Source organism: Magnolia sinica, chromosome 13 (assembly GCF_029962835.1).
Source record: "Magnolia sinica isolate HGM2019 chromosome 13, MsV1, whole genome shotgun sequence".
NCBI lineage: Eukaryota > Viridiplantae > Streptophyta > Magnoliopsida > Magnoliales > Magnoliaceae > Magnolia > Magnolia sinica.
The window spans coordinates 27,428,375-27,455,157 of NC_080585.1; the positions used below are offsets into that span (position 1 = coordinate 27,428,375).

At 41.2% G+C, this 26,783-nt stretch overlaps 1 protein-coding gene across 7 annotated transcripts in view; it reads right to left on the minus strand.

The window, feature by feature from the left end:
- Window positions 1-3,703: 3,703 nt before the first annotated feature.
- The window catches only part of LOC131223355 (3-hydroxyisobutyryl-CoA hydrolase-like protein 3, mitochondrial), a 39,347-nt gene continuing 16,267 nt past the window's right edge, over window positions 3,704-26,783 (minus strand). For 3 of the 7 annotated variants that reach the window (XM_058218741.1, XM_058218742.1, XM_058218738.1), the window contains 4 exons: window positions 25,985-26,163; window positions 21,081-21,208; window positions 20,865-20,966; window positions 8,265-8,605 (listed from right to left, as the gene is read on the minus strand). In XM_058218741.1, coding sequence (XP_058074724.1) covers window positions 8,504-8,605; window positions 20,865-20,966; window positions 21,081-21,208; window positions 25,985-26,163 — 511 coding nt within the window. In that variant the 3' untranslated portion in view covers window positions 8,265-8,503. Of the gene's footprint in view, window positions 3,734-8,176; window positions 8,198-8,264; window positions 8,606-20,864; window positions 20,967-21,080; window positions 21,209-25,984; window positions 26,164-26,783 lie in introns of those variants that run through there. The other 4 variants (XM_058218736.1, XM_058218740.1, XM_058218737.1 and 1 more) reach the window with 4 other exon arrangements.

Consider the following 26,783-nt stretch of genomic DNA (forward strand, 5'->3'; position numbering starts at 1 on the left):
CGAAGTGGATTTTCCACGTCATCTTTATGGGTCCCACCATGTTTTTAAAAAAAGAAAAAAGAAAAGAAAAGAAAGTAACGTGCTGATGCACGTAGTTCCTCTCACGTAACCAACCCCAACTTTCGCTCCTCTCCCTTATTCTTCTGCCAGCACCTGCACGACCCAATCTACGAGCATCAACCATTCGTCATGCTGGGACCCACAACATAATCCAAACCATCCATCGTGTTCGGACCCTGAAGTAATCCTATTCGTTGAAAACTCTTCTCCAAATTCCGACTGTGCGGTCCACAAGAGTTTCAAATCTGATTCATTCTTGAGCTCCCAACCCATCTCAACCTTACAAAACAAATGGACGTTTTAGACCATGGACCCCATCATCATTATCCATTTTCCACCAAAACCGAGATTCGATTACAGTTTTCGCGCAAGCAACGAAGTTAAATGGAACTTTCATTTTTTCCTTCCAAGTTGATAAAAACTCTCCCCCACGATCCACGTGAAACCTTTATAACCTGATCTTAGCCATTCATTCCTCCTCCATCCAATGGTTCTAAATCTTCTAGCGCCTCATGTTTCGAATAACCAATCAAAATCACCCAGCTGTTTTGCAATCTTCTTCTCTCTCTTTTTTTTTTTGTCTTTTTTTTTGTCTTCAAACCGATTGTGTTAGCTGCAACGTCCAACTCTCCAAATGCTTTATGAGCTTTCTCCAGTGGGCATCAACAGTGAGAGAGGGGCATAAATAAGAGAGAGAGAGAGAGAGAGAGAGAGAGAGAGAGAGAGAGAGAGAATGAGATCGTGAGAAACCCTGAGAGTGACTAAGTCATTTAGTTGCAGGTTTTTCATGACCAGTTGTGGGACGTGATCTAAAAGAAGTAACATAGAAGGAAAGGAAGGAAAAACACAATAGGTAGGAATAGAAGAAGAATAAGAAAAGAGGAAGAAGAAGAGAAGAAACGAGGAAGAAGATAGGAGAGAGAATTACCACCGAATTTACTCATCGAGTTGACCGCCGACTCTTCACATTCAAACTAATTCCAAGTTTAATCCAAACCTTGTATGCGATCCCTGACAGGTAGACACTGAGTTAACTCATTGAGACATTATGTTGAGTACTTAGATTTTGGCTGGAGAATAAAAACGTTAGTTTAATCTATGTATGACCAACAATTGTAATTTCATGTAAATGATGTCTTCATTAATTTATATAGAAACTGTAAAGAGTCGCATTAATTCACTTAGCATATAATGCGTTCAACTGAGTCGAACTAGAGTAGAGTCGGATCGTCGACATGTTAAGACCAATCATACATCAAATTCTAACATACTAGATTAGGTAGGTGATCTTCCCAATTGAAAACCTTATGGTTACAATGTAACCTTACGTTAACATGTGGATTTACATTCTTATCTTAATATTTCATTGTGTAGAATGAATTTCTTAAATTGTATTTACATATTGTAGATCGAATTTGCTTAACTCTTATTACGTATGTAGATTGAATTTAATTCATTATAATTACATGCCGTGGACTGAATTTATCATTATTGTTATGTGTTATAGATTCATTGTTACATTTTGTAAATTGAATTTAGTTGTTTAGTGTTATATATTAGATAATGAAATCATTTGATGATTATGATGTATTTAAGTTATGTCTGCCTAAGGTCATTCTCGAAAGGATCGACATGGTACGGGTGCTCTGCCCGCGGTCATTACCTAAAGGATCGGCACAGGTGCTCTGCCCTGAGTGATTCCCTAAAAGATATGTATACACTGGTGCTCTGCCCTAAGTATTTACCCTAAAAGTTTATTCACTGATGCTTTGCCGATGGTCATTCCTCGAAAGGATTAACACACTGGGATGCTCTACCCTTGTTTGAACCAAAAAGGATATTGTATGATTGTCTGATCTTATTTTATTATCATGAATACTAAATCGTTATTATTGTCATGTAAAATGTCAATTCAATACATGTCATTGATCGTATTTATGTTATTAAGTTATATTAGTATTATCGTATAATTTTTAATTTTGAGAAGAATGTAACCCGACAAGCTGTCGCGCTTACACTTATATAGATTGTTTTACAGGGTTTGTATATGAAGAACTAGTTGGGCAAGATTGAAGACTTTTCCTATTGTTTATTTGAAGATTAATTAAAATTCAATATATTTTATTTTAATGTAATTATGACTTGATGATAATTTAATGAAACATTTTTTAATTCAAATGATATTATTTTATCCTCTATTAGTGGCTCTAGTTGCCTTGAAAATGCATGGAAATTATGTGGGTTGCAATGTATAAATTGTTTAAATTCAACTCATAGTTCGAAGATTCGGATTCAGGCCTGGCCAACTTGGAAACTGAATTTCAAGGTGTGACAATTAATGAGGACCCACATTATGGATAGTTCACATCAAAGGTTGGCTCCTAATGATAAATAGGGCACATCTAAAATGGGTGGGTATGATGGACTACCCACTTCACGGGTGGGGACCACACAATGGACGATCTATAGCATAGGTGAGCTCCACATGATATGCAATGGACATTGGAGCTACCCCACATGATTTACGGTCCACATCAAAGGTCGGCCCACAATGATAATGGCCCACATCGAAGGTGAACTCCGCATGATGGGCAACCCACATTAAAGGTGGAGTTCACATGATGGAAAGTCCACATCGAAGGTGGGACCCACATGATGGGCTATTAATAATGGAAGGCCCCACATGATGGGCGGTCCACATCAAAGGTCGGCCCTAATGAGGAGTAGCCCATATCCAAGGTGAGGCCCACGTGATGGATGGGACACATCAGAGGTGAGACACACATGATGGACGGTCCACATCAAAGGTGAGCTCCACATGATGGGCAGTGGATGTTGAAGGTGACCCTCACATGATGGACAATAACATTAATGGTGGGCCCCTATGATGGATGACCAACATCAAAGATGGCTCAACATAATGGATGATGCATGTTAAAGGTTGGCCTTAATGATGAATGGCCCACATCCAAGGTGAACCACACTGATGGATGGCCCACATCAAAGGTTAGGCCAATACAAGGTGAACCACACTTATGTATGATCTCAAAGGCGAATGCATGTCTCCCTACAGCTTGCTAAGTGCTACAGATGCAATAGGCTATGCCATTTTTAGTACTCATACCTATCCCAAACATCTATGATTAACCAAAACATCTCTCAACTTAATTATTACATATCAAGTAGGATCAAGTTGAGTCTTCAAGTCAACCCAACCTGGCTAAATATCAAGTCAAGTCGAATATTTGGTTGTTTTTTTTTTTTTTTTCCGAAATATGGTGTCAGCCCAATTAACAATCAGGCATGAGCTTTCAGGGCGAAACACAACCTGAGAACCCAGTGATCAAGCAAGAAATCATCTATCGCAATGACTGGCCAGGAATAAGCTGACAATAGAGACCTAGATATGTAGGTTCCAACATGATTTAATTGGATTTGGATCTAGATTTCGGTTTGGTCCCACATATTCCAATCCGCTAGGCCAGGGGTTAAAGAACATACGATCCTCAGCCTCAGCACTGCACAGCATTCTGGGTTTTTCAGTTGAGAGAAGTGGAGCACATGGTTCAGTGACCATACAGTTAGATCCTACCTTAGACCGAAGTATCTCATTCCAATTTTGTAGCCTAAAGATTGATGGTTCAAAAAAGATACAGCATCAGTCCACATTCAGCTGAAAAAAAATTAAAATAAATACAAAGAAGAAGAAGATTAGTGTCAAGGATTTTCTAATCAGAAAGAATTTTGTTGTGGCATGGTCCTCGACGGAATTGAGAAGCACAACTATGCAGCACCCCTAGTCGGAGATCCTATAATTCATAAAATGATAATTAAGAATTCCGCATTTGCCGGAGGTTCTATACAAAGTCTCACCAAGAGTGTTACAAGTGCAGCTAATGGTTCATTGATATGATTGGCCACACCATGGATGACCCATGAACCAGGAACCCCTCAGAAGGCCCTGATACATTATCTGAGCCATAGTTCAGACACCCAAAAGCTCCGACTCACTGTCCAGCCAGATAAGGTCAACTCGAAGACTCAATTCAGTTGAACTTCACCAAAACTCGATATCTAATAACTAAAATACTTAAGTATTAATAAATATCTAAAACATTTACTAATTTAGGAAATATAAAACAGCTAACCTATATTTCCTGCATCCTTGGTGTATTGGTTAAGGTGATCCTTCTAGCCCCTCTGTTTATCTCTAATATATATAATGCTAGTAGCCTATCCTTCAAAATAAAATAAAAAGTAAGTATAGAAAAGAAAAGAAAAATGCTAGTAGCAGTGGAAAATTTTACCATTGACTCAGCCAACTTTGAGTTTACAAAGAGGGTCTTGACCTATTTCTGGTTGTATGCGAACCTGTTGCTGAATTCTCTTTCTCGACCATCTGGGACTTTCTATTTCCATCCAGTCAGTTCTTTCTCTCAGCAGCGCAGGTGGTATTCTTATAGTTTGGAAGTCGTCTCTCTGGCAGGCCCTTGACAGTTGGAGCGGTAATTTCTCGGTTTCAGTTATTTTTCAACATATTTCATCAGGTTTTGTCTGTCTTTTCTCCTCAGTTTATGGACCTAATCAGGATGGGGACAGGGCATCCTTCTGGAAAGAACTTTCGGACTCTAGGCAGAAATTCTTGGGAGCTTGTTGCATCGCAGGGGACTTCAATATCATCAGAAATGTCAAGGAAAAATCGCACGGCAGAACAGTTTCCCCTGCTATGAAGGCCTTCTCTTCTTGGATTGAAGAAGAGGAATTGCTGGATCTTCCTCTTCTGGGGGCAAGATTCACCTGGTCTAATGGGAGAGCGATTCCTTCGATGAGCAGGTTGGATAGGTTCTTAATCTCTACAGAATGAATAGATCACTTCCCTCTTACTTCTCAATCTATTCTCCCCAGAACCACGTCAGACCATTGCCCCATATTACTTGCAGTGGGGGAACAGAATTGGGGGCCAAAGCCTCTTCGTTTTGATCTCTCCTGGTTAAAAATTGAGGGATTCCCCAAAATGATTGCCGATTGGTGGACAGGTTTCCAAGTCAAAGGCTCAGCAGACTTCAGATTGTCTTCTAAATTGAAGATGCTAAAGAAAGAGAAAAAACAATGGCATAGTAGAAAGAACCAAAACCAGGATCAGGATATAGATACGCTGATAGCAGAACTGTCAGCCCTTGATGCCCAGGCTGAATCTGTTCCTCTTTCTCGCGAGTTGCAGGCCAGAAGAGTCCAGGTGATTCAAGACATTTCTAACAGTCTCCTTCAAAAGGAAATTTCGTGGAAACAAAAGGCTCGCCTGAATTGGTTAAAGGAAGGTGACAGGAATACTCAATTTTTCCATTCCATGGCCAGTATGCATGCTTCAAACAATAGAATATCCAGTATTTTGGTGAACGGAATTCGAAAAGATGACAAAGATGAGATTGCAGAGGAAATGATAGCTTACTTCAGGTCCCTTCTTAAGGGAGAAGAGTGGTGCAGGCCAAAGCTTGATGGAATCCAATTCAGCGCTATTTCGGCGGAGGAATCGGTATCTTTAGAGGCCCCTTTCTCTGCCGAAGAAATTAAACGGGCTGTCAACTCGTTAGGGGCTGACAAAGCCCTGGGCCCGGATGGCTTTCCGATCTCTTTCTTTTCTCACTTCTGGGAGGTTATCAAATCTGATGTCGTGGATTGGTTCAAGGATTTTCACACTAGAAGCAGGATCTCAATCAGCTTAGGGGCGACCTTTTTGGCCTTGATTCCTAAAATGTTAGGTGCTGCTTCTCCTAAAGATTTCAGGTCCATTAGCTTATTGGGGGAGCCTTACAAGATCCTAGCTAAGGTTTTGGCTATGCGTTTGTCTAAGGTTATGGGAAAGCTTATTTTAGACAACCAGAGTGCTTTTCTTGCTGGCAGGCAGATCGTAGATGCAGCCCTCAGTGCTAACAAAGTTTTGGATGCCAGTGTAAAATCGGGTCGGAAGCATATTATTTGTAAACTAGACATCAAAAAAGCCTATGATCATGTGGACTGGGACTTCTTACAATATATGTTGCAGCGGATGGGATTTGGGGAGAAATGGAGAGCTTGGATGCGTCAGTGCACCGGATCAGCCTACTTTTCCATTCTTTTAAACGGGTCCCCAAAAGGTTTCTTCAAGAACTCTAGAGGGTTGAGACAGGGAGATCCGCTCTCCCCCTTCTTATTTCTCATTGTTGGCGAGGCTTTGTCAAAAATGCTTCATAGAGGGCAAGAAGCGGGCATTCTACAAGGGATTCACATCAAAGGCATGCCAAGGCCTATCACACACATCCAATATGCTGACGATTCTCTAATCTTCTCTGAAGCTTCGGTCGAGAAGGTGGCCAACCTCCATACTACCATCCGTTGCTTCCAAGCTATTTCCGGTTTAAAGGTTAACTTGGCTAAATCCAAAATTTTCGGGATCAACATGGAAAGATTAGAGGTCGAAAGCCTTGCTCATTTATTTGGATGTTCTGCGGATTCGCTGCCGTCTTACTTTGTGGGCTTACCGCTTTGTTCTGGTCAACCCCCAATGTCCGTTTGGGACAAAGTGATTTCTAGAGTCCAATCATATCTGTCCAGATGGAAGAGCCGATATCTCTCGTTAGGTGGCCGCCTTACGCTTATAAAATCTGCTCTATCCAACCTACCGATTTACTTCATGTCTCTCCTCAATTGTCCGACCCCTGTCAGAGAAGCTATCGATAAAGCGAGGCGGGATTTCTTATGGCAAGGTAAGGAAGTTCGGAAAAAGTTTCATCTTTTAAAATGGTCCGAGGTTTGCCTTCATTTCTCGGATGGGGGAGCGGGAATTAAAGATTTGAAAGTTATGAATCAAGCTCTTCTTGGAAAGTGGATTCAGCGGCTTGGGGCTGATCAAGATTGTCTCCGGAGATCCATCATCAAGGCCAAGTATGGCACATCCTCTGGGGGCTGGTGGGTTAAACACTTGCCTTCAGATAAAGTTTCCTATATCTGGCAGGGAATTATGAAAATGGAATGGAAAGTTCTTCCGAATGTTGGTTTTGAGCTTGGCAACGGCACCAATATTCGTTTTTGGGAAGATATATGGATAGGAGATCAACCGCTTAAAATCAGATTCTCCATCGCCTATCGCATCGCTTCTTCCAAAAATTCCTACGTTGCTGATCACTATTCTGAAATTGGAGGAAAAATTGTATGGAATGTCACGTGTAGAAGAGCTCTCCAAGACTGGGAAATCAGGATGGAATGTCACGTGTAGAAGAGCTCTCCAAGACTGGGAGATCCTGATTTTACTGATCTACTTCATAGTCTCTACACAGCAGCCCCCTCGCTCTCGTCTGAAGATTATATTTTCTGGAAACCTGAAAAATCTTCCCTCTTCATGGTTCGATCCCTTTACAATCAGATTCACCTTCAACAGGCAGATCCTAAGCCCAATCTTGCTGCCCCCCCCCCCTAAAAAAAATCATCGACTTCGGCTGGCTAGTAGGGAAAAAGAAAATTTTAACGGTAGACAACCTGAGGAAGAGAGGGATGATCTCCCCAATATTTGTTTATGTTGCATGCAATCCGAAGAGACTGTCGATCATCTTTTGCTTCACTGTCGCCTCGCCCAAGCCATTTGGGCAGAGATCATGCTCAGCTTTAATCTTTCTTGGTGTTTCCCAGGTGAAGTTAATCAGTTCCTTCAAGCGTGGCACTGTGTCCATCTAGGAAAGGTGAAGACAGTCATTTGGAGAATGTCTGTCCTTGCAGTCTGGTGGTCAGTTTGGGGAGAAAGGAATAACAATGTTTCAGGAACTCTTCCACTGTGGCTGGGAATGTAGCTACTAGGGCCAAGCGTCTTATGATAGAGTGGTCCTCCAATGTCAAGGATCTTCTAGGCCAGGATTTTCTATTTCTTGCAGTGTAATGGTGGTCTGCTTCCTCAGCAGCCCCTCTTTTGTTTGCCTTTTCTGCTGTTTTTATGAAATCATCTCACCTTTCAAAAAAAAACTATCAAGGATTTCCCAACTGGAGATATTTGCTACAGTAGGGCCCCAAATGCCAATGATTTGGATACTGAATAATGGGCCCCACTTCTACAAAATGAAAACAGTCCTAGCATTGTATGATACCTTGTGTGAGATGAGCAACATCATTTCTGTACCAGAAAGAGGATGAGAGGATGAGTAGCACAATTAAACAACAGAGCCTTCAAAATTATTGCATAAAAAGAAAATCAGAGTTTCTAATTCCATATGAACTATAATCAGAGTTTCTTCAGCACTACGCACTCTCATCATCCTAGATAACAGTCATGCCAATCAAGGAGACTGCAAAAGGGGGGATAATGTATTTGAACAATCCCAACTTCATGCACAATTATTCCTTTCTTCTTTTTTCTTTTAACTTCATTCACTGGTATAACAAAACAAGCAGAGAATAAAACAAGCAAATTCACCAAAGTTCATACTTTCAGTTCCTCGACTTCTGAGGGCAAAGGCTCGAAGAGAGAATCCACTTCACTAGGATCAACGTCCTCCAACCTCGATGGGTTCCACTTCGGATTCTGCAAAGGCATTGAAAATAGAACCCGATTCAAATGATATTCCAAAGAGAATATACCCAGGCAGAAAGTAATGGATGACACACAAGCAGTTACAAATTACTAAGAAACTGCAGACATGGCATAAGAGTAATTTAAACTAAACAGTCCAAATTATGGCTAACATTTCAGATGTACAACGAACAAAATATTACTAAACATTTGTTGGATGGTTAAAAATGAAAAATATCCAATGGTCCTATTCCTAAAACAAGTGCAAAAATCAGAGGTTAGGATTGTTCAACCAATCTAATTTTCAGACCATTAACTACACGACAGTGTTCCACAGGTATATGTGAATTTGGACTCTGAGGGATAGTAATTTATTAGAGAGCCCAAAGGCAGAACAAAACAGAGCAAAGAAAAACACCAGCCGCAGCCACCAAACCCAAAAAATCAGAGCCCCCACTCTCCAATAAGGGAGAAAGCTCTTCTGACGATACTAACAGAAGGCTGATTACAATTATTAAAACATCTACTGTCCCTTTCTAGCCAGATAGACTATAAAAACGCAAGCACCAACATGCTCCATCTATTCCTATCTTTGGAGCCAGGGCCACCTTCAAGACAAAGGATAAAAAGCTCACCAAGAGAAAAAGGCATAATCTAGGGAATGCTGAAAACAGATAGGATATTGACCCAAATCCCCTTCTCATAAGGGCAGTGAATGACGATGTGATTCACTGTTTTCCTCATTGCTCAAATAGAGGAGGCAACTATTAGGGAAGACCATCCCCCTTTTCTTCAAATTATCAACGGTGAAAATTCTGTTCCTACAAGCCAGCGAAGCAAACGCCACGACTTTCAATGGGGTCCCATACCACCACATGGCACCGATATGGAGGCATTCAGCAGCAAAGGCCAGTTCTGAATCACTACAAGGAAGGATCAGACAGAGAACCCTCCCGATCTATCTCTCCAGCATGTGTGTGTGTGTGTGTGTGTGTCTATATATATATATATATATTGAACGATGATGATTTATTAAAAAAAGGCCGAAGCCAAAGAAAGCACTAATACATATATACACACAATAATACAACACCACCCATCGGAATGCCTCCAAAAGGAGACGGGAAGCAAGAAAAGAACTAAACTTCCACCCAATCCTCCATATTCAAAATTGCCCTATTGAATACTTGCACCGGCCCGCTCAATTTGTTCCTGAAACAAAGCTAGTTCCTTCCCCCTATAAAACCTATCGAGTCGCTAATAGACTTAGTCACCACCACCTTTTCCCTTCTTTCCCTATCTCCCTGCCGTGACAAGCTATAAGAAACCCCCCCTGTCGGCCTGTCCTCTTCGGTAACACCCAAAGATGATGCGGGACATGAAATTTTAATATGATATGCAAGATTTCAGGCTTAGATCATACTAATTCAGAACAATCACATAATAATTCCACATCCCACACAAAAAGCTCAAACATTCAAGTAAAGGGGAATCTGCATAGGTCCAGGCCTCCACATGTTAGGGCTGGATCAATAAAAATTATGGACCAAACGATGCTCAAAGGGAAATAGAAATCAGCCACACATGCATAGTAATCAGTCTCTAATCCAAGGGATTCACTAATTTCAACTCAAGGAACCCCAGGGTTTTTTTTTTTTTTTTTTTTTAATGACAAATAAATTAAGGATAATGCAATCTAGGGTTAAGGTTTATGAAAAACTAGTATGAGAGGGTAAAATAAGAAGAAAACCTGAACCGGAAGACAGTTCCCACGCGTGGACAGCAACAATGGCCCAGACGCACGTGCGTGTGATCATGGCCGCACGTGTGTGGGGCCCACTATTCAGAAAAATGCTACCTTGGCCCTGGTCGACCAGGGATGGACTCCAAAAACCCCCAAATCTCAGCTTGATCCGATGCACGGTTTGTGCGTGGTGCTCTGCCGAAGTTTCAGCCCTTCTGCAAGGCCAGATTCTCGAAATTTGCTGTAGAGAGAAAAAGGCTGCAACTATTGATGGATTTGCAGATGGAATGCTTTAAGGAAAAGCGAAATATGGATGGAAGAAGGTGTAAGCGAATCGGGATAGATGTGGTTTCGCACCACGGTAGTTAGCCCTTCGAAGAAGGGAGGGCTTCGTACTTAATTAGGTTTTCATGACTCGGAAAGGAGAAGGAAAACGCAACAATTTTTATTAATCTTCATTGAATAAAAAAAAAAAAACCCCTACAAGGGGTGCCTATTTATAGGAAAACCCTTGTACCTAAAAATCCACGTCATATGCGCAACCTATTACTTGGCGATGAAGTAAACAAAAATAAAAACCAACCAAAGAAATCTAAAGCGTTCATGATGTTCTAAATAATATAAATAAGCAAAACCTAAAGTATGAACTTAATCCGATTAGTGGGCCCCGATCGTAAATCCCATGATGGGCTTTACTTGATTATCGGGCTCACTCTAATGAACCAAAACTTCGTCTTCTAACTAGGAGGCCCTCTCTGGACATCGTCATCAAGCCAGATCGACGATGGGGCCCTCCCTCTCCTTTCATATGTGCGTAGGGGGCGACGTGCGTGCGCGTGTGCGCGTGATGTCCCCATCAATTCTATCCGACTGCGAAGATTTCGCCACTGGTGAAATAAAACTCCCGAACCGCTCCAGGATGTTAGGATCAAGTCTCTGAAGCTCCTCCTCAGTGAGCCACATGCTATCTGAAGCTGGGCGTGACTTCCATTTAACCAGGTACTTCTGAAACTCACCATCCGACGTTGAAACTATCTGATGGTCCAGAATATCCTCTATTTCCTCCCTGGGTGTGTGAAGGCTAGGTATGGGAGGTAGAGGCTGGAAAGAAAGGTCGGGAAGAGTAGGTATGGGAGGTTGAGCTGGGAAAATGGCGGGATGGGTAGGTATGGGACGTAGAGGCTGGAAAAATGGGTCGGGAATGGTAGGTATGGGAGGTAGAGGCTGAGAAGATGGGTCGGGAGGGTCCATGGATCAAGGGAAAGTTCAGGGGAATCAGGATGGTTAGGCAAAAGGCTAGACAATGCATCAATGGCCCATTGAAATGCAATTAGATCCTCCACATTGAATGTTGAACTAATTCCCTTAGTGGGTGGAAGATTTGCCACATACGCATTGAGACTGTTTCGTTTTATAATTTTAAAGGGTCCAGTGCTATGCGCGTGTAATTTACGAACGGCCCTCGGAGGATACCGCTCGGGCCTGATGCATACCATCATAGTCCCTTATATTGAATTCTTTGAAACATTTATGTTGGTTTGCAGAAAATTTGTAATGTTCATTACTAGTAGTGATCTTCTGCCTAATTTCTTGAGGCCATGAATAAATGTGATGCACAAAAGATTCTGTAGACTCTGACGGCCTATGGGACAGTGACATAGGGACAAGATCAATAGTTTTCTCAAGTTTATAACCAGTAACGACTTCATAAGGACTGAGACCTATGGACCTATTGACAGAACTATTAAACGCAAACTCGGCTGTAGGTATTACGGTGTCTCATGTTCTGGGGTGCTCTATATCCCTCCTAGGGGGAGACTCATCCGGTAGATCATCAGGACAGACATCACGAAACTCATCCACTACCGGAATGGCCTCAGTGGGTAACTCTACACTAACCTCTGGTGCAATCTCTCCAGCCACAAGGCCGCACATGTTATACCCCTCAAAATAGTGGTCTTGATGTCCCTCATGGGGTGGGTGCACGGGTGCACGCCCATAACTGATTACTTGGCCAAATCCATTCATTAGTCTATCCTCCTGGCCACTTGCCTAAGATTGGACATCCACCCCAAGGGTGGGGTTTGTCCCAGCGGAGGCCTTTAGTTGGGTAATGCGCACATCAAATTGATCAAAGCATTGGTTTATATGTTGCTCCCAGCGCTTACCCAAAGACTCGATCTGCTGGAGCAGTTGGTTTAATGACTCTAACAATTGCTCCATGTTTAGTATAGGGTGTAATCCAAAACCATGACCCATAAGTGTGGGCATACACTTGCTAACTCAACCTAAGGACCTTCTACTACAACTATATGCGTCTAAAAAGAACTAAATGACCCTATGAGACTCTATATGAGGAAAACTACGCAGTGCGTACCAAAATCCAGCAATGTAGCTGTTGAAATAAGGGAATAACAGAAAGTTATAGCAATGAATTGCTAACTTCCTGTTAATCAGAAATTTTAGCAACTAATATCAGGAACTACGGGTTTCTAAATAGCTATATATGATGAACTGGGTGCATGATGGACTCAAACAAACTAACCCTAAACACGTAATGTATTCCCCTATAAGAACCCTAAGCTCTGATACCAAATTTGATGCACGATATGGAAATTAAACATGATATGCAAAAAAAATCAGGCTTAAGATCATACTAAATTAGAAACAACCACATAAAATTCCACATCCCATATAAAGTCAAGCACTCAATCAAGGGGAATTTATGCAGGTCCAGGCCTACACATGTTAGGGCTGGATTAATAAAAATTATGGACCAAACGATGCTCAAAGAGAAATAGAAATCAGCCACACATACATAGTAATCAGTCCCTAATCCAAGGGATTCACTAATTTCAACTCAAGGAACCCCAGGATTAAATAAAAATGACAAATAAATTAAGGATAATGCAATCTAGGGTTAGGGTTTATGAAAAACTAGTATGAGAGGGTAAAATAAGAAGAAAACTTGAACCGGAAGACGGTTCCCACGCGTGGACAACAACAATGGCCCAGACGCATGTGCGTGTGATCACGGCCGCACGTGTGGGGCCCACTATTCAGAAAAAGGCCACCTTGGCAGTGGTCGGCCAGGGATGGCTTCAAAACCCCCAAATCTCAGCTCGATCTGATGCACAGTTTGTGGGTGGTGCTCCGCCGAAGTTTCAGCCCTCCTGCAGGGCCAGATTCTCGAAATCTGCTATAGAGAGAAAAACTGCTGCAACTATTAATGGATTTGCAGATGAAATGCTTGAGGAGGAGAAATATGGATGGAAGAAGGTGGGGGTGAATCGGAATAGATGTGGCTTCGCATTCGAAGAAAGGAGGGCTTCGCACCCAATTAGGTTTTCATAACTCGGAAAGGAGCAGGAAAACGCAACATTTTTTTATTAATCTTCATTGAATAAAAAAAAACCCTACAAGGGGTGCCTATTTATAGGAAAACCTTATACCCCAAAACTCGCGCCATGTGCACAACCTATTACTTGACGATGAAGTAAACAAAAAATAAAAACCAAACAACGAAATCTAAAGCGTTCATGATGTTCTAAATAATATAAATAGGCAAAACTTAAAGTATGAACTTAATCCGACTAGTGGGCCCCGATCATGAGATCTCATGATGGGCTTTACTTGATTATCGAGCTCACTCTAATGAACTAAAACTTCTTCTACCTAGGAGGCCCTCCCTGGACATCGTCATCTAGCCAGATCGACGGTGGGGCCCTCCCTCTCATTCCGTACGTGCGTAGGGGGCGGCGTGCGTGCGCGTGATGTCCTCATCAAAAGAACCCTGAAAAATTGTAAAAGAACATCCCAAACCTCTTTGGTGAAATCACAGCGAATGAATAAATTATCCACAGATTCCGCATCTTTGAAGCACAATAAGCACGCATTTGGGAGATACATGTTCTGCTTGCCTAGATTGTCAATTGTTGACACTTTCTTCCTACCAACTAGCCAACCAAATGCCGCCACCTTCAATGGAGCATCGCAGTGCCACAGATATGCCATTGTTGATAAAATGATCCTTGCCCGCACACAAGAACTGATAAAATGATCTAACTGAGAAAGAACTTGTCCTCGATTTGCACCATTGCAAGGAATCTGCTTCTGAAAGCAGAGGGGGAATCTTTAATAACATCTTAAGCAACAGAACCATTTCTTCAATCTCCCCATCCGAAAGATTCCTTCTAAAAATAGGACTCCATGAAACCTCCTCCCCTCTCATAGAATAACAATTGCTCACCACCTACCCCTCTGCCCTAGCTACCTTAGCTAAATAAGGAAACCTCTCAGCCAAACTCTCCTCACCCACCCACCTATCCTCCCAAAATCTAATTCTATTACCAACCCCCAACTGGAAGCCTATTCCTTCCCATACTCTCTTTTAAGGACGCTACCGACTTCCATAAGTAAGAAGACCGATACAAGGATTATTCCTTCATCCACCACCCTCCTTCCTCTACCCCACATTTTTTCGTTATTACCTTCCTCCATCTAGCCTCTCCCTCCACCCCAAATCTCCGAACCCATTTTCCCAAAAGAGCTAAATTCATCTCTTCTAACTTTAAGATCCCCGCTACACCTTGAACCGTTGGTTTACATACTTCCTCCCATTTCATAAGATGAAACTTTTGTTTCTCCCCCGACCCCTCCCTCAAAAAATCCCTTCTTCATCTCTCTAAACCATTTAGAATAGATTTTGGGCACTTGAAAAGAGACATTCAATAGATTGAAAGATTCGACGAGGATGATTTTATCATTACCATCCGCCCACCCATAGATAAGTACCTCAACTGTCATTTTGATATCTTTCTTTCGCATCTCTCAATAACTATCCTACATGTGCTTTACCAGTCTTCCTATACAAAGTGGCAGCCCCAAGTACGTTGTTGGAGAAGAGGCTTCCCTGTGCCTAAATACCTTTGCCAATGCTCACACTTTTTCTTTGGAAATGCCTACTCCTAAGATCTCGCTCTTTGAAATATTTACTTTTAGACCGGAAACCACCACAAAACAAACTATAATTGAGTGTAGATTTTCCACAAAAAAATCATCCGCCTTGCACAATAAAAGAGTATCATCTACATACTGAATATGTGAAATCTGAAAATTCGTGTTATCCACCCCAAAAGCCTCTTACCAATCCTACACGTATATCCCTCATTCAATCATTCTACTAAGGGCCTTCATAATTGCGACAAACAAGAAAAGGGATAATGGATCACCTTGTCGCAGTCCACGAGTAGCCGTAAAAAAACCTTTCTGTGAACCGTTCACCATTATGGAAAATTTTTCCGAACTGACGCATGTCTGAATCCAATATCACCATTTTGGACCACGGCCTAATCTGCCCAACATGTAATCTAGAAATGTCAGTCTACATGATCATAAGCTTTTTTGACATCAAGCTTGCAAACCATACCTTCCTCCCCTTTCCTCTAGCAAGAATCCACACATTCATTGGCTAATAGAGAGCAATTGACTATTTGTCTACCATCCACAAAAGTCCATTGAGATTCTAAAATAACCTTCCCCAACTCTTTCCTAAATCTTGAAGCCAACACCTTTGCTAGAATCTTATATGGACCCCCAACAAACTGATGGGCCAAAAGTAATTCAAACATTCAACTCCTTCCTTCTTGGGAATCAAAGCTATAAAAGTAGCCCCTAGTTGTGATGCGATTAAGCCTTTTTCAAAAAATTCTTGCATGAAACCAATGACATCACCTTTCACGCACTCCCATAATTTTTGAAAAAATGCTATCAAGAAACTGTTTGGCCCTAGAGCCTTATCGTTGCCCAAATCTGCCACTGCTTGTTTGATTTCATCTTCTGAGAACACTTGTTCCAACAAGTTTGCCTCTTTGGTCGAAATTGATTCAAAATGCAAATTTATCGAGTGCCGGCCTAATGCACCTATCCTGAGACAAGTCTTTATAAAATTTTACTATGGAATCGCAAATTTTTTCCTTCCCCTTGATCCTTTAACCATATTAAATCATCCTTTTCAGAAGGATTAGAATGGATATCTTTTAGACAGCCAAAGGAGGCTCATTAACTCACCCATTTCTACATTTGAGAGTGTGACGAAATGGGGGGACCCACGCTCTACCATTACCCATAATCAGAAAGAAAACGGCAAAGAGAGATTCTAATTCGAGCACAACCTAGCAATCCAGGTAATGCCGAACAAAGGGAGGAGTCACCCAACCAAATGTTGCTCCAAATTGAATCCTTTCGCCACATCCAACTAAAAACACAACCTTCGAGAAAACCTTATGTGCCAAAAAGGCTATCAATTTCCAACAATGTGAACCTTCATATAGTGAAGAGTCCTTAGTCCCCCAGCCCAATCTAGACAACCCATATTTCCCAATGACAATAGACCTCCAAAAAGCCCCTCTTCGGATCAAGATAGCCTGATCTTGATCCCTGCACCACCATCCTTGTAGGGGTTGCAAACTTCCTTCCACTTCAATAGGTGGAATTTCCCATTATGGCCCCCATTTTGCCATAGAAAATCCCTGAGCAACTTGTCGATTTTGAGAAGAACTGATTTAGGGCAGTGGAATAACGACATAAAATACAGATAAAGATTTGAGAGAGCACTCTTAATCAATGTGTTTCTACCACCAAGGGAAAGAAACTTGGCTTTCCAAGGCAACAACTTCTCTCCATACACTTAATCACCGAATTCTATGGCGCCTTTAGAGGCTTTCCCATACATAAAGGGAGACCCAAATAGGACGACTGGAAGGAACCCATGCGGCATCTGAATATCTTTGCCAACTCCACTTCCCATGCTTCCAAATGGATACCCAGAATCTCACTCTTAGAAAGATTAGCTTTAAGACCCGAGGCCACTTTGAAACAACGGATAACTTTACACAGATTGTCCACGTGAGATTTCTCCGCAATACAAAAAATAAGTGTATCATTTGTGAATTGGAGATGAGAGATACAACATTAGGAATTTTAAAGCCCTCAAATAGACCTACCGCTTGCCCCTTGCCTAGCATTATGCTTAGGGCCTCGGAAACAACCAAGAAGAAAAAAAAAAAAGAAGGCGAGAGAGGGTTACCTAGATGCAGGCCTCTGGATGCTTGAAAGAACACGAACAAGAACAAGAACCCATTAATGAGGATTGAAAAATGAGCTAAAGAGACACAATGATGGTTCCATGATATCCATTTCTCCTCAAACCCTAACTTACCCAACATGTAATGCAAAAAACCCCAATCCACAAAAGTCATAAGCCTTCTCAAGGTCAAGCTTACAAACTAAACTTTTCCTTCCAATCTTGTGACATGAGTCAATACTTGACCAATTAACACACTATGAATGATCCGCCTTCCGGCAATAAACGCGTTTTGGTAGGGCGAGAGGACCTTGACCAGAATACACCTGAGCTTCTTGACAAGAATTTTTGCAACAATCCTATAGGGGCTGCTTATGAGACTAATAGGCTGGAAATGTTCAACGCAAGAAGCTCCCTTTCTTAGGGATGATGGTGATAAACGAGCTCCCCAACTCTTTGGATATCCGACCGGATTGGATGAATTCAAAAACAACTTAACAAATCAACCTTAAGAGACTCTCTCCGTTTCCTCGACCTGATTGATTCCTAGCATTGCAAGGACAATTGCCACAGAACTTATTATGCTAGTCGCGTGAGCGCCCTGCATGCCCTCATCTTTTGCCTCGAGATCAGAATTGAGAATTCCTAGATTCTTCTCTGGCCTAGCTCCTCCTAAACGTCACTCTATAGTCCACACCACCTTTGCAACAATCTACCCTTCGATCGCCAAATGAACATCTTGAACCTTCTCTCAAATAATCTTCCGCACCGCAAACTAGCTTCAAATTGAAGATGGAAATGTATTCCATGGGTTTTGAAGATCATACTAGAAAGAGGGTATAAAGAGACACATGAACCATATTTGGATTTTTAAAGATAACCATTGATTTGTCAAACCATCAGTTGATGATGTTTTTGAAACCTAATTACCTAACATATTAAAATCCTTACATTATTTTTCCTTACACAGTTGTTGTGTTGCTTCAACCTTGCTACCTCATTGGGTTTCCGAATATAATCAGACCTCTAGGTGCAATCCTAATTTATTCAAACCTACCAAACCTAGATCCCTCAAAATCCTAAAAGCAGCCAAATATCAAGAGATATGGCTTAGTCAATCCAAATATTCTAGATATAACAAGAAATAGGTATGCATAAAGATCCATGTCAGGTATGCTTAAGCCATGCCCAATTCTTTCTATTATACAAATAATATTTAAAGTAAAATCATCATCATCATCATCATCTAAGCCTTATCCCAACTAATTGGAGTTGGCTACATGAACCCAGTTCCACCATTCCACTATATCAAGGGCCATATCGTTAGTTAAACCATAGGTTATCATCTTTTCTTACTACCTCTACCCATGTCTTGTCCTGCCATGCCAAAATCATATATTTTTTCATATTTTAAAAGTGAAGTATGAAAAATATAATTTATACACCTTCCTAAAAAAAATTTATATGTTCTGATAGTAAAATAGTACCACTAAAATACTACATTGTGGCCATGTCCCAATATCTTGAAATTTAGGAGTCAAGCATATATGACACCTAGACAACTAGTAATGAACCTTGGATCACTGACACACACTACACTACCTCTACCAGCTTAAAATATATTTTATACTTATACACCTTTCAAAAAAATTTATATGTTCTAATAGTAAAATATTATCACTAAAATACTACATTGTGACCATGTCCCAATATCTTGAGATTTAGGGGTTGAGCATATATGATGCCTAGACAACTAATACTAAACCTTGGATCACTGACACACACTACACTACCTCTACCAGCTCATCTAACAAGCGAGAGACGTTGTTTCTCCATTCTTGTCTATCTATTTTATTGTACTTCACATGTTTTTTTTAAAAGATAATTTTATACTTCACATGGTGTTAGAGAATTTATTGAATTCCCAAGAAATGCTTTGTGGAATCAACCTGTTACTACTTACTGGCCTTCTAATCACCCTACGTGTATGTAAGGTGGTACAATGCAGTGCCAATATAAATCAATCCACTATGCACAATGCAAAACAAGAAATGATTGAATAGGAAAGCATTTAATTACAAAAAAAAAAAAAAGAGTTTTGCTATGCCCACATACGTGCAATAAAGCTCATGTATAGAGCTGGGCACGGGACGCCTTGGCTCGCCTGACTCGACTCGTCCAACTCGTTCAGACCCGACTCGACCCGAACCGAATGGGTGAGTCGGTCCGAACTGAGTAGGCTTCCCCCAATCCAAACTCAAACCGAGACGAGTCCGAGTTGCCCGGTAGCTCGACCCGACTCAACCCGAAACTCGATCCGATCAGACTCGACTCGATCCGAAACCCGACTCGACTCGAATTCAAGTATATATATAATAAAAAACCATAATTTCTAAGTATCTCTAACCCTACCCGCTAGACCCAACCCCAACCTGATCCCAAACTCTCTCTCCATCCCTCATCCTCCTCTTCCAAGCCCGGCAGCTACCCACCACCATCACCCCTCTCTCTCTCTCTCTCTCTCTCTCTCTCTCTCTCTCTCTCTCTCTCTCTCATATCTCTCGATCTGACTCGATGCCAACTCGACCCAATTCGGTACTTTTGGATTAGTCAAGCCAGACTTGGACCCGGATCGGATCAGGCATGCTGGACTCGGTGCCGAATTGGGTCGAGTTCGAGTTAGGCCTATTTCAAAACCAGATTGAGTCAGGTCTGCCCTAACTCGGTCCGACTCGACTCGATGCCCAGCTCTACTCATGTGCATGCCACACATGTGCCAGAATAGCATAATAGGTCCAAGATCCATTCCATCCATCAGAACGGCACCGCTATATTGTTGTCCTAGCCCTAGAATCAAATTGACCACCAATGGACCACACTCCGAAAAAAAAACATATGGCTCTGAAAAAACTTGGCGAAGGTTTTCTAACCCATCACCCATCAACCTGTTTCCAATATTGGGGCCCACATGTTGATAGGACCAGATTTTATTTTTGGGAAAACATGTACAAAGTTGGACCAACCTAATTGATGGATAAGATGTTGCACATGTGTGGCACGTACACTAGCTTTATTGCACAATCATGTGCACTTAGCAAAGCTCTAAAAAGATTATGGTGTAGAATCATGGTACTAAAATGGATAAAAGTAGGCAACTTGTTATCAGATAATAGCAATAGATCTATAGCCATTCTAGTTAGGTCCTTACTCATGCCTCAGTGGTAGACTCGCAAGAACTTCAACACAAGGTCATGGGTTCAAGTACCCATTTTGGTATATATAAAAAAGTCACCGTGGTGTGAGTGTGTGGGTGTGTGAGGGGTGTGAGTGCGTGTGTAAAAGAAAAAAGAAGCCATTCCAGTTAAAAGTTAAAACCAGCACAGTAGGCCTGCTCCTATTCATTCATTAAATGGCAAGAAAATTTTTTGTTGAGGTTAGAAAACCTGGTCCTTGTCCACCAAGACGGCCCGGACGCCTTCAGCAAAATCATCCCGAAGTGAGGACCTTATAGCAATGCGATATTCAGCCTTCATCACACCAGTTAACTGCACACCACCAGTTAATGAAGAATAGCAGGTATCAATTTCTTAAATTGTAGAACCTTGATAACAAACTCACAGAAATTTCATGAGAAATCAAACCAAAATATGTTGACTCACCTTCGACAAATGATTGTCGTTGTTCCCATGCGCAGATGCAGCTTGGGAGAAATGCTTGTGTGTTAAGAAGAGAGAAAAAGGAGCACCTTTTGCCAGTCCTTGGAGCGCATCATTAGCCCATTCTGCCACTGCATAGATTTTAAAATTTTTTTTTTTAAAAAGAAAAAAAGAAAAAAAGAAAAAGAAAAGAGTAAGCAAGACTATAGAACAAAGCTACAGACCCAATAGCAAAGAACCACTGCAAATTATACTCATGTATCCTTTTTTTTCTAAGGGTAAAATTTATTAGGCAAGGAGCTCAAGGAGCAAGAAGACAACAGAAGTGAGGAGAAAACAGCAAGTAACCCTCCCATCACTGAATCTCTTGCCATCCAATGGACCATCATATCGCATTCCTCTAGATCCTGAATCGAGAAGCATCAGGACAGGCTCTAGATAACCCAGCCTCCCACTCTCTTGTCACCTCATCAAAGGCAGTCCATAATTCACCAAATATGGTTAAATAATGAACTCCCAGGTAAATGTTTAACTTATTGTCCTTGTAACCAAACAGCCCCTAAGATTACAGGCCTCCATAAAGATTTAGACTCTTCATTATACCTCCCCCACCATTTCCCTAAAAGGGCCAAATTCTTTTCCAAAATTCAACCCATCCCTATTTCCCCTTTGGCATCGTTCTAATTCATATAGTGAAACTTATGCCTGTTCCCTCAACCCTCCTAAAGAAATCATGCTACAACCATTCCACTTTCCTAGCCACTGCTATCAGCATCTTAAAAAGAGGCATGAAATAGACTGAAAGATTTAATAGAGCCAACTTGATAAGAGTATCCTGCACCCTGAAGAAAGATACTCTCCACAGCCAAACTTTACACCATCGTTTCAATCACCGTGTCCGATAAGGATAATACCTCAGTTCGGATTATCACCACTGGTAGCCAAAATACGCAAAAGGGAGAGCCATTCTTTTACACCCCATCCAGCTCACCATAGAAATGACAACTCCCCACTTGAAGCCACCCCACCCTGTCATAGCACTTTTTCCATATTAACTCAAAGCCCTGAAAGGCTGAAACCACTTCGAAGCATCGCAAAACACGTTGTTTGGGAACAATGAAAACCTTAGAAAATAAGACGATTACTATGGAAACATACTTTTGCACCATTTGAGGGAAAGAAGAAAGCAGAGAGGGAAACTATTTTCCGCTCTCAATTTTCCTCAAAAACTGTGCATATCAGTTTCCCTGAAAAAAGTTAAATATCAATTTCCATAGTTATGAGAGACAGCTCACTGTTTGACTTTGACCATTGAGTCCTTTAACATTTCCATGAAAAACAAGCTTACTAAATAAACAGGGAAAATTCTATTAATTTCCACGGTTATCCCATCCATAGGATTCCAGTGTGGTTTTCCGTGTTCATGTTTTGGTTTCTTCCTATCCAAACAGGTTATTAATCCAATCACGAGAGGTTTAACATCTAATAAGAGTATTTTTCTGCAAAACAATAAATGGATTGCCCTACAAACTCTGGATTATCGACTCAAAACCCTAAGAGGGACCAATATTGGACACCCTATAAGAAACAAACTGAGGGCTCGGTCACCAAGAGGAGGAGGTTGGGTTGCCTCGCCATTGATGAAAAAAGAGAAGGATGCCGAGGCTACACACTTCATAATCCATCAGATCCATTTCTCACAAAGACCCATCTGCTTAGCAAAAGAGGACAAGAAGTCTCAATCATGAACACAGGATCTCCACACCAATCTTATAAAAGAATGCCAGCCTCACCCGCCTTGCATCTTGAATCAATACATTCATTTGCCACATGAATACCACCAAGAATTTGCCTCTTAAAACTATAGAATGGGAGGTTGTATGATCTATCATCTCCCTCTGTTGGATTGAGAGCGTCTTAGAAAGGGCTTTATATACACTCCCCATCAAATTTATCACTGTAGTACTAGATTTCCAAAGAGTGCCGCCTAGATCTTTGATATAGACATGATGAGGGTAGTTAAGGCATGACCTCAACTTAGACTTTGCTAAGCATACATGAGTGTGCACTAAGGCTCGTGTACAAAGCACGAATCTGCCAGCATGGCACATTGGTGTGAGATCTAGTCCATCCATATAGTTGGTTCGACTCAGCTCATGTTTTCCTAAAAATAACTCTGGTCCAATCAGCATGTGGGCCTCAATATTATAAATAGGTGGATGGGGTAGAAAATTCAGCCAAGCTTTTCAGAGTTGTACACTTGTTTTGCAAACTGTGGCCCACCGGACCAGTGGATCAACCTGATTCTTGGGCTAGGGCATCAATATAGTGGTGCCATTCTGGTGGATGGATTGGATCTCAGACCTATTGTGCATGAGCCTTATTGCACACATGTGGGGGAATAGCAAAGCCCTATACTTTAAATAGATTCTTTCATGAAACACAAGAAATTCCCCTTAATGACATGCCAAGGGTAAATCACATCACCATAGCCTTGTCACACCTATTTGCAGTCGTTTTTACGAATCATGTTTCCCCAACCATCCCTATCAAAGGCCCCATGCTGCCTCATCAATCATTCCTACCTAAACCCCAAAGACAAATAAGAGAGACAATGAACCAATATCATCTATTAAAAGTTCTAGTTGCACATAAAAATCTTTTGCATATGAGCATGTCCAAAAATGTCAAAAGCATGTGTCGACAAAACAAAATTTCAAAGATCCAAGTTGTCCATCAGGTGGGTCTGATTGTCTAGATGATCTAGACTAAAGATCAGGCTACCCAACTTATTAGGTGGGCGTGATATGATAAACAGTTGGATGGTTTATAAAACTTGACCAAGTTTATTTCATTCATCCATTTGTTTACCTGGTAAGTAGACTGGACTTACTTTTAGGCAATCAAATCTACAATGTAGGACCCACATGATGGAAGGATTGCTTCTCTCACCTGTGTGAGATGCTAGCACCTGTGCTGGCATGTAGATTGCCTGCCTTAAACATGTCTGTGGTTTTAGAAAAGCTGAGTAAGAATTAAAATGACAATAGAATATTGCAGCTCCGTATCCTACTATGGTTGAAAGAAAATCTACACAGGACCGTAGCGACCTATACTGACACAAGTGACATTCTCAGGCACGAGGTTCAAAATCTGTACCAAAGCCTACTCAAAAACTGACACATATCAGTACGTTCGCTGGTAAGCACTACGAATTGGTCCTATGAGTGTGAATTTTGACCAATTTAGTTGCCCATGGGTGCTTCATAAGAGAAATGCATCATATCAGTTTTCCTAAACAATGATATACATCAGCCAATATTTTGAACTATAATCAAGCATAGTAGCTCTCCAGCACAGATGCTCCTTAATCTGACGAAAGTATGTTCCGGGAAAAAAATTAAGAAAAAAAATGATGAAAAAAGTAACAAAAAATATATATTTAAAAAAAATAGAAAAAAAAATAAATCAGCAACTTGTTATATATTGATCACTTGCAAACTTTAACCTGTCATTCCCACCAACTCCTCATTTCACCAATGCATCCAGTGGAACCCTTTTCTATTCTAAATCCTGCTTATCTCTCGTGGATTGTCAACTTCTTCTGAGCAGAGCCATCCCTTCCAAGGAAGTTCTCCCTCAGGTTTTTAGATTGCAGTCATTCAACACAGCTTTTCTCTTGAAACCACACTCTTAAGTAAGGGACAAGCTTCTTTTAATGGATAGGGCAAGTGATGGATGGGGGCCTTCAACTGCAACTTCGGCTCCAATGCCATGAATTTTATGTTATTTATATCTACTTGTGACTGCCATGCTGATATCCAGCACCCAATTTTTGATGAGGATAAGATCTTCATGAGCTCTGCTCAGATCCTGCCAACAAGGTTCTGGTCACCTCCATTTCCACCAAACCTGTAATGCCCTCCTCCAACAAGATACGTACTTTCCGTCTTAAGCAAGAGATTCTCCTTTTCCCAACTCTCGATTTCCTGGATTCTTTCTTCTGGTTGTCACTGACCAAAGAGGGGGCGGTCATGGATCAGCTGCACATGGATAATGTCCAGGTCAATCTCCTGATACAGATCCCACATATGGTCATGAACAAGCACCTCTTTGCTTCCATTCTACACCTGGTGTTTGATCATGGTCATTGATCATAGAAATGGAGGTCCGCCTACTGCCTGTTCTAAGAGCTAATTTATTTGCTATCAGCCTGGTATGTATGGACTCAGCCGCATTACTAACTAAGCTTGTGAAAAGGAAGGGCAACCAGCTTAACCATTTCAATTATTTTTAAATTTTCTTTGAATGAAAATGATATATTACGCTAATGGGAGAGCCAAAAATGAGCCAACTGCAAGTGAACCTCTTGTCACTCCACCTTGAGAGGGAGTGAACTAAACTGTTAGCCTCTCTCAAGAGACAAGGAAAGGATACGTTCAAGAAGCCCATGCCTCAATGGTAAAAAAGGTGTGTGTCAGCATTGAGGTCTCGGGTTCCCACCCAGCTTACCGATCAAGAAAAAAAATGAGTACATTCAACAAGCGAGAGAGATTTGGACTTCATGATTAACAAAAGAACATTTCCATGGCCTGTCCATGAAAGGCCTATTACACTCCTGCAAGCACCTTTTGCAACCAAGGGGCTGGCCAAAATAGGATATGAACAGTCGAAACCTCCATGAATGCTGTCTAGTAATCAATCTCTAAAGTCACACATGCATGAATTGGTATCCTAAAGCAGGTGCTAATAATCATATTAGGGTAGATGCCAGTATTCTATGTTGCCCTGTGGATATTCTGAAGGATACAGTCACTCTTCTTCTTCTTCTTCTTCTTTTCTTTTCTGAGGGGTGGTTAGAGACCAATAATATACCTCCAATTTGAGTGTCTAGAAAATTAGCATACCTGTTGATTCTGTACTCAGCTGATGCTTCTTCAGCTCTTCTATTATCTCAGTGACTGGCTTATGGGTGCCAAAGGATGAAACTATTTGAGGTAAAAGCAACTTCAGTTGAGCTTCTGACTCCAGCTCCTTCCTATACTGTGCAAGTAGTGCCTGGACATCCTTGTGTGGGTCATCCGAACTGGATACACAGCATATTAATTGTGAGCATGAGTCATATCCCATAACTTGAAAGATGTAGTATAAAAGACACAGGTTGATAGTATATCAAAGACACAGGTTGATAGTATATCATTGAATGTTGTTGCAAGTGTTTTAAATAGCCTATGCCACTTAGAACATGAAATAGCACAAGTGTCATGTAGCATATGCCACTGATTAAACTACATGCTACACCTACGCACTACGTTGCTTACACTACATGCTACTTTTCACCAAAACAGTAAAATCAATTAATGTTTTTTATAATTTGTTCTATTTTTCTATTTTTCACTAATCATTAGTTAGTGTTTTCAGTGATTTTAGTGAGATAAATATGAATAGATTTTTTTTTTTTTTTTTGAACAACCTTATTAAGAAGAGGCTAAAACCTCACAAATTACAAACTTGCTCACAAGAAGAGGATGAAAAAACACACTCCTTGAGGCCCTTAATATTTGAAGCCCAATTTATCACATCGAATTTGGCCTTCCTGAATGCATCAGAAGCCCTCGAACTTCTATTACAGAAGCATCTATTGTTCCTTTCTCCCCATAGAGCCCAAATTCCAGCAAGCTAATCTCCAAAGCTTTGTGCTTTTCT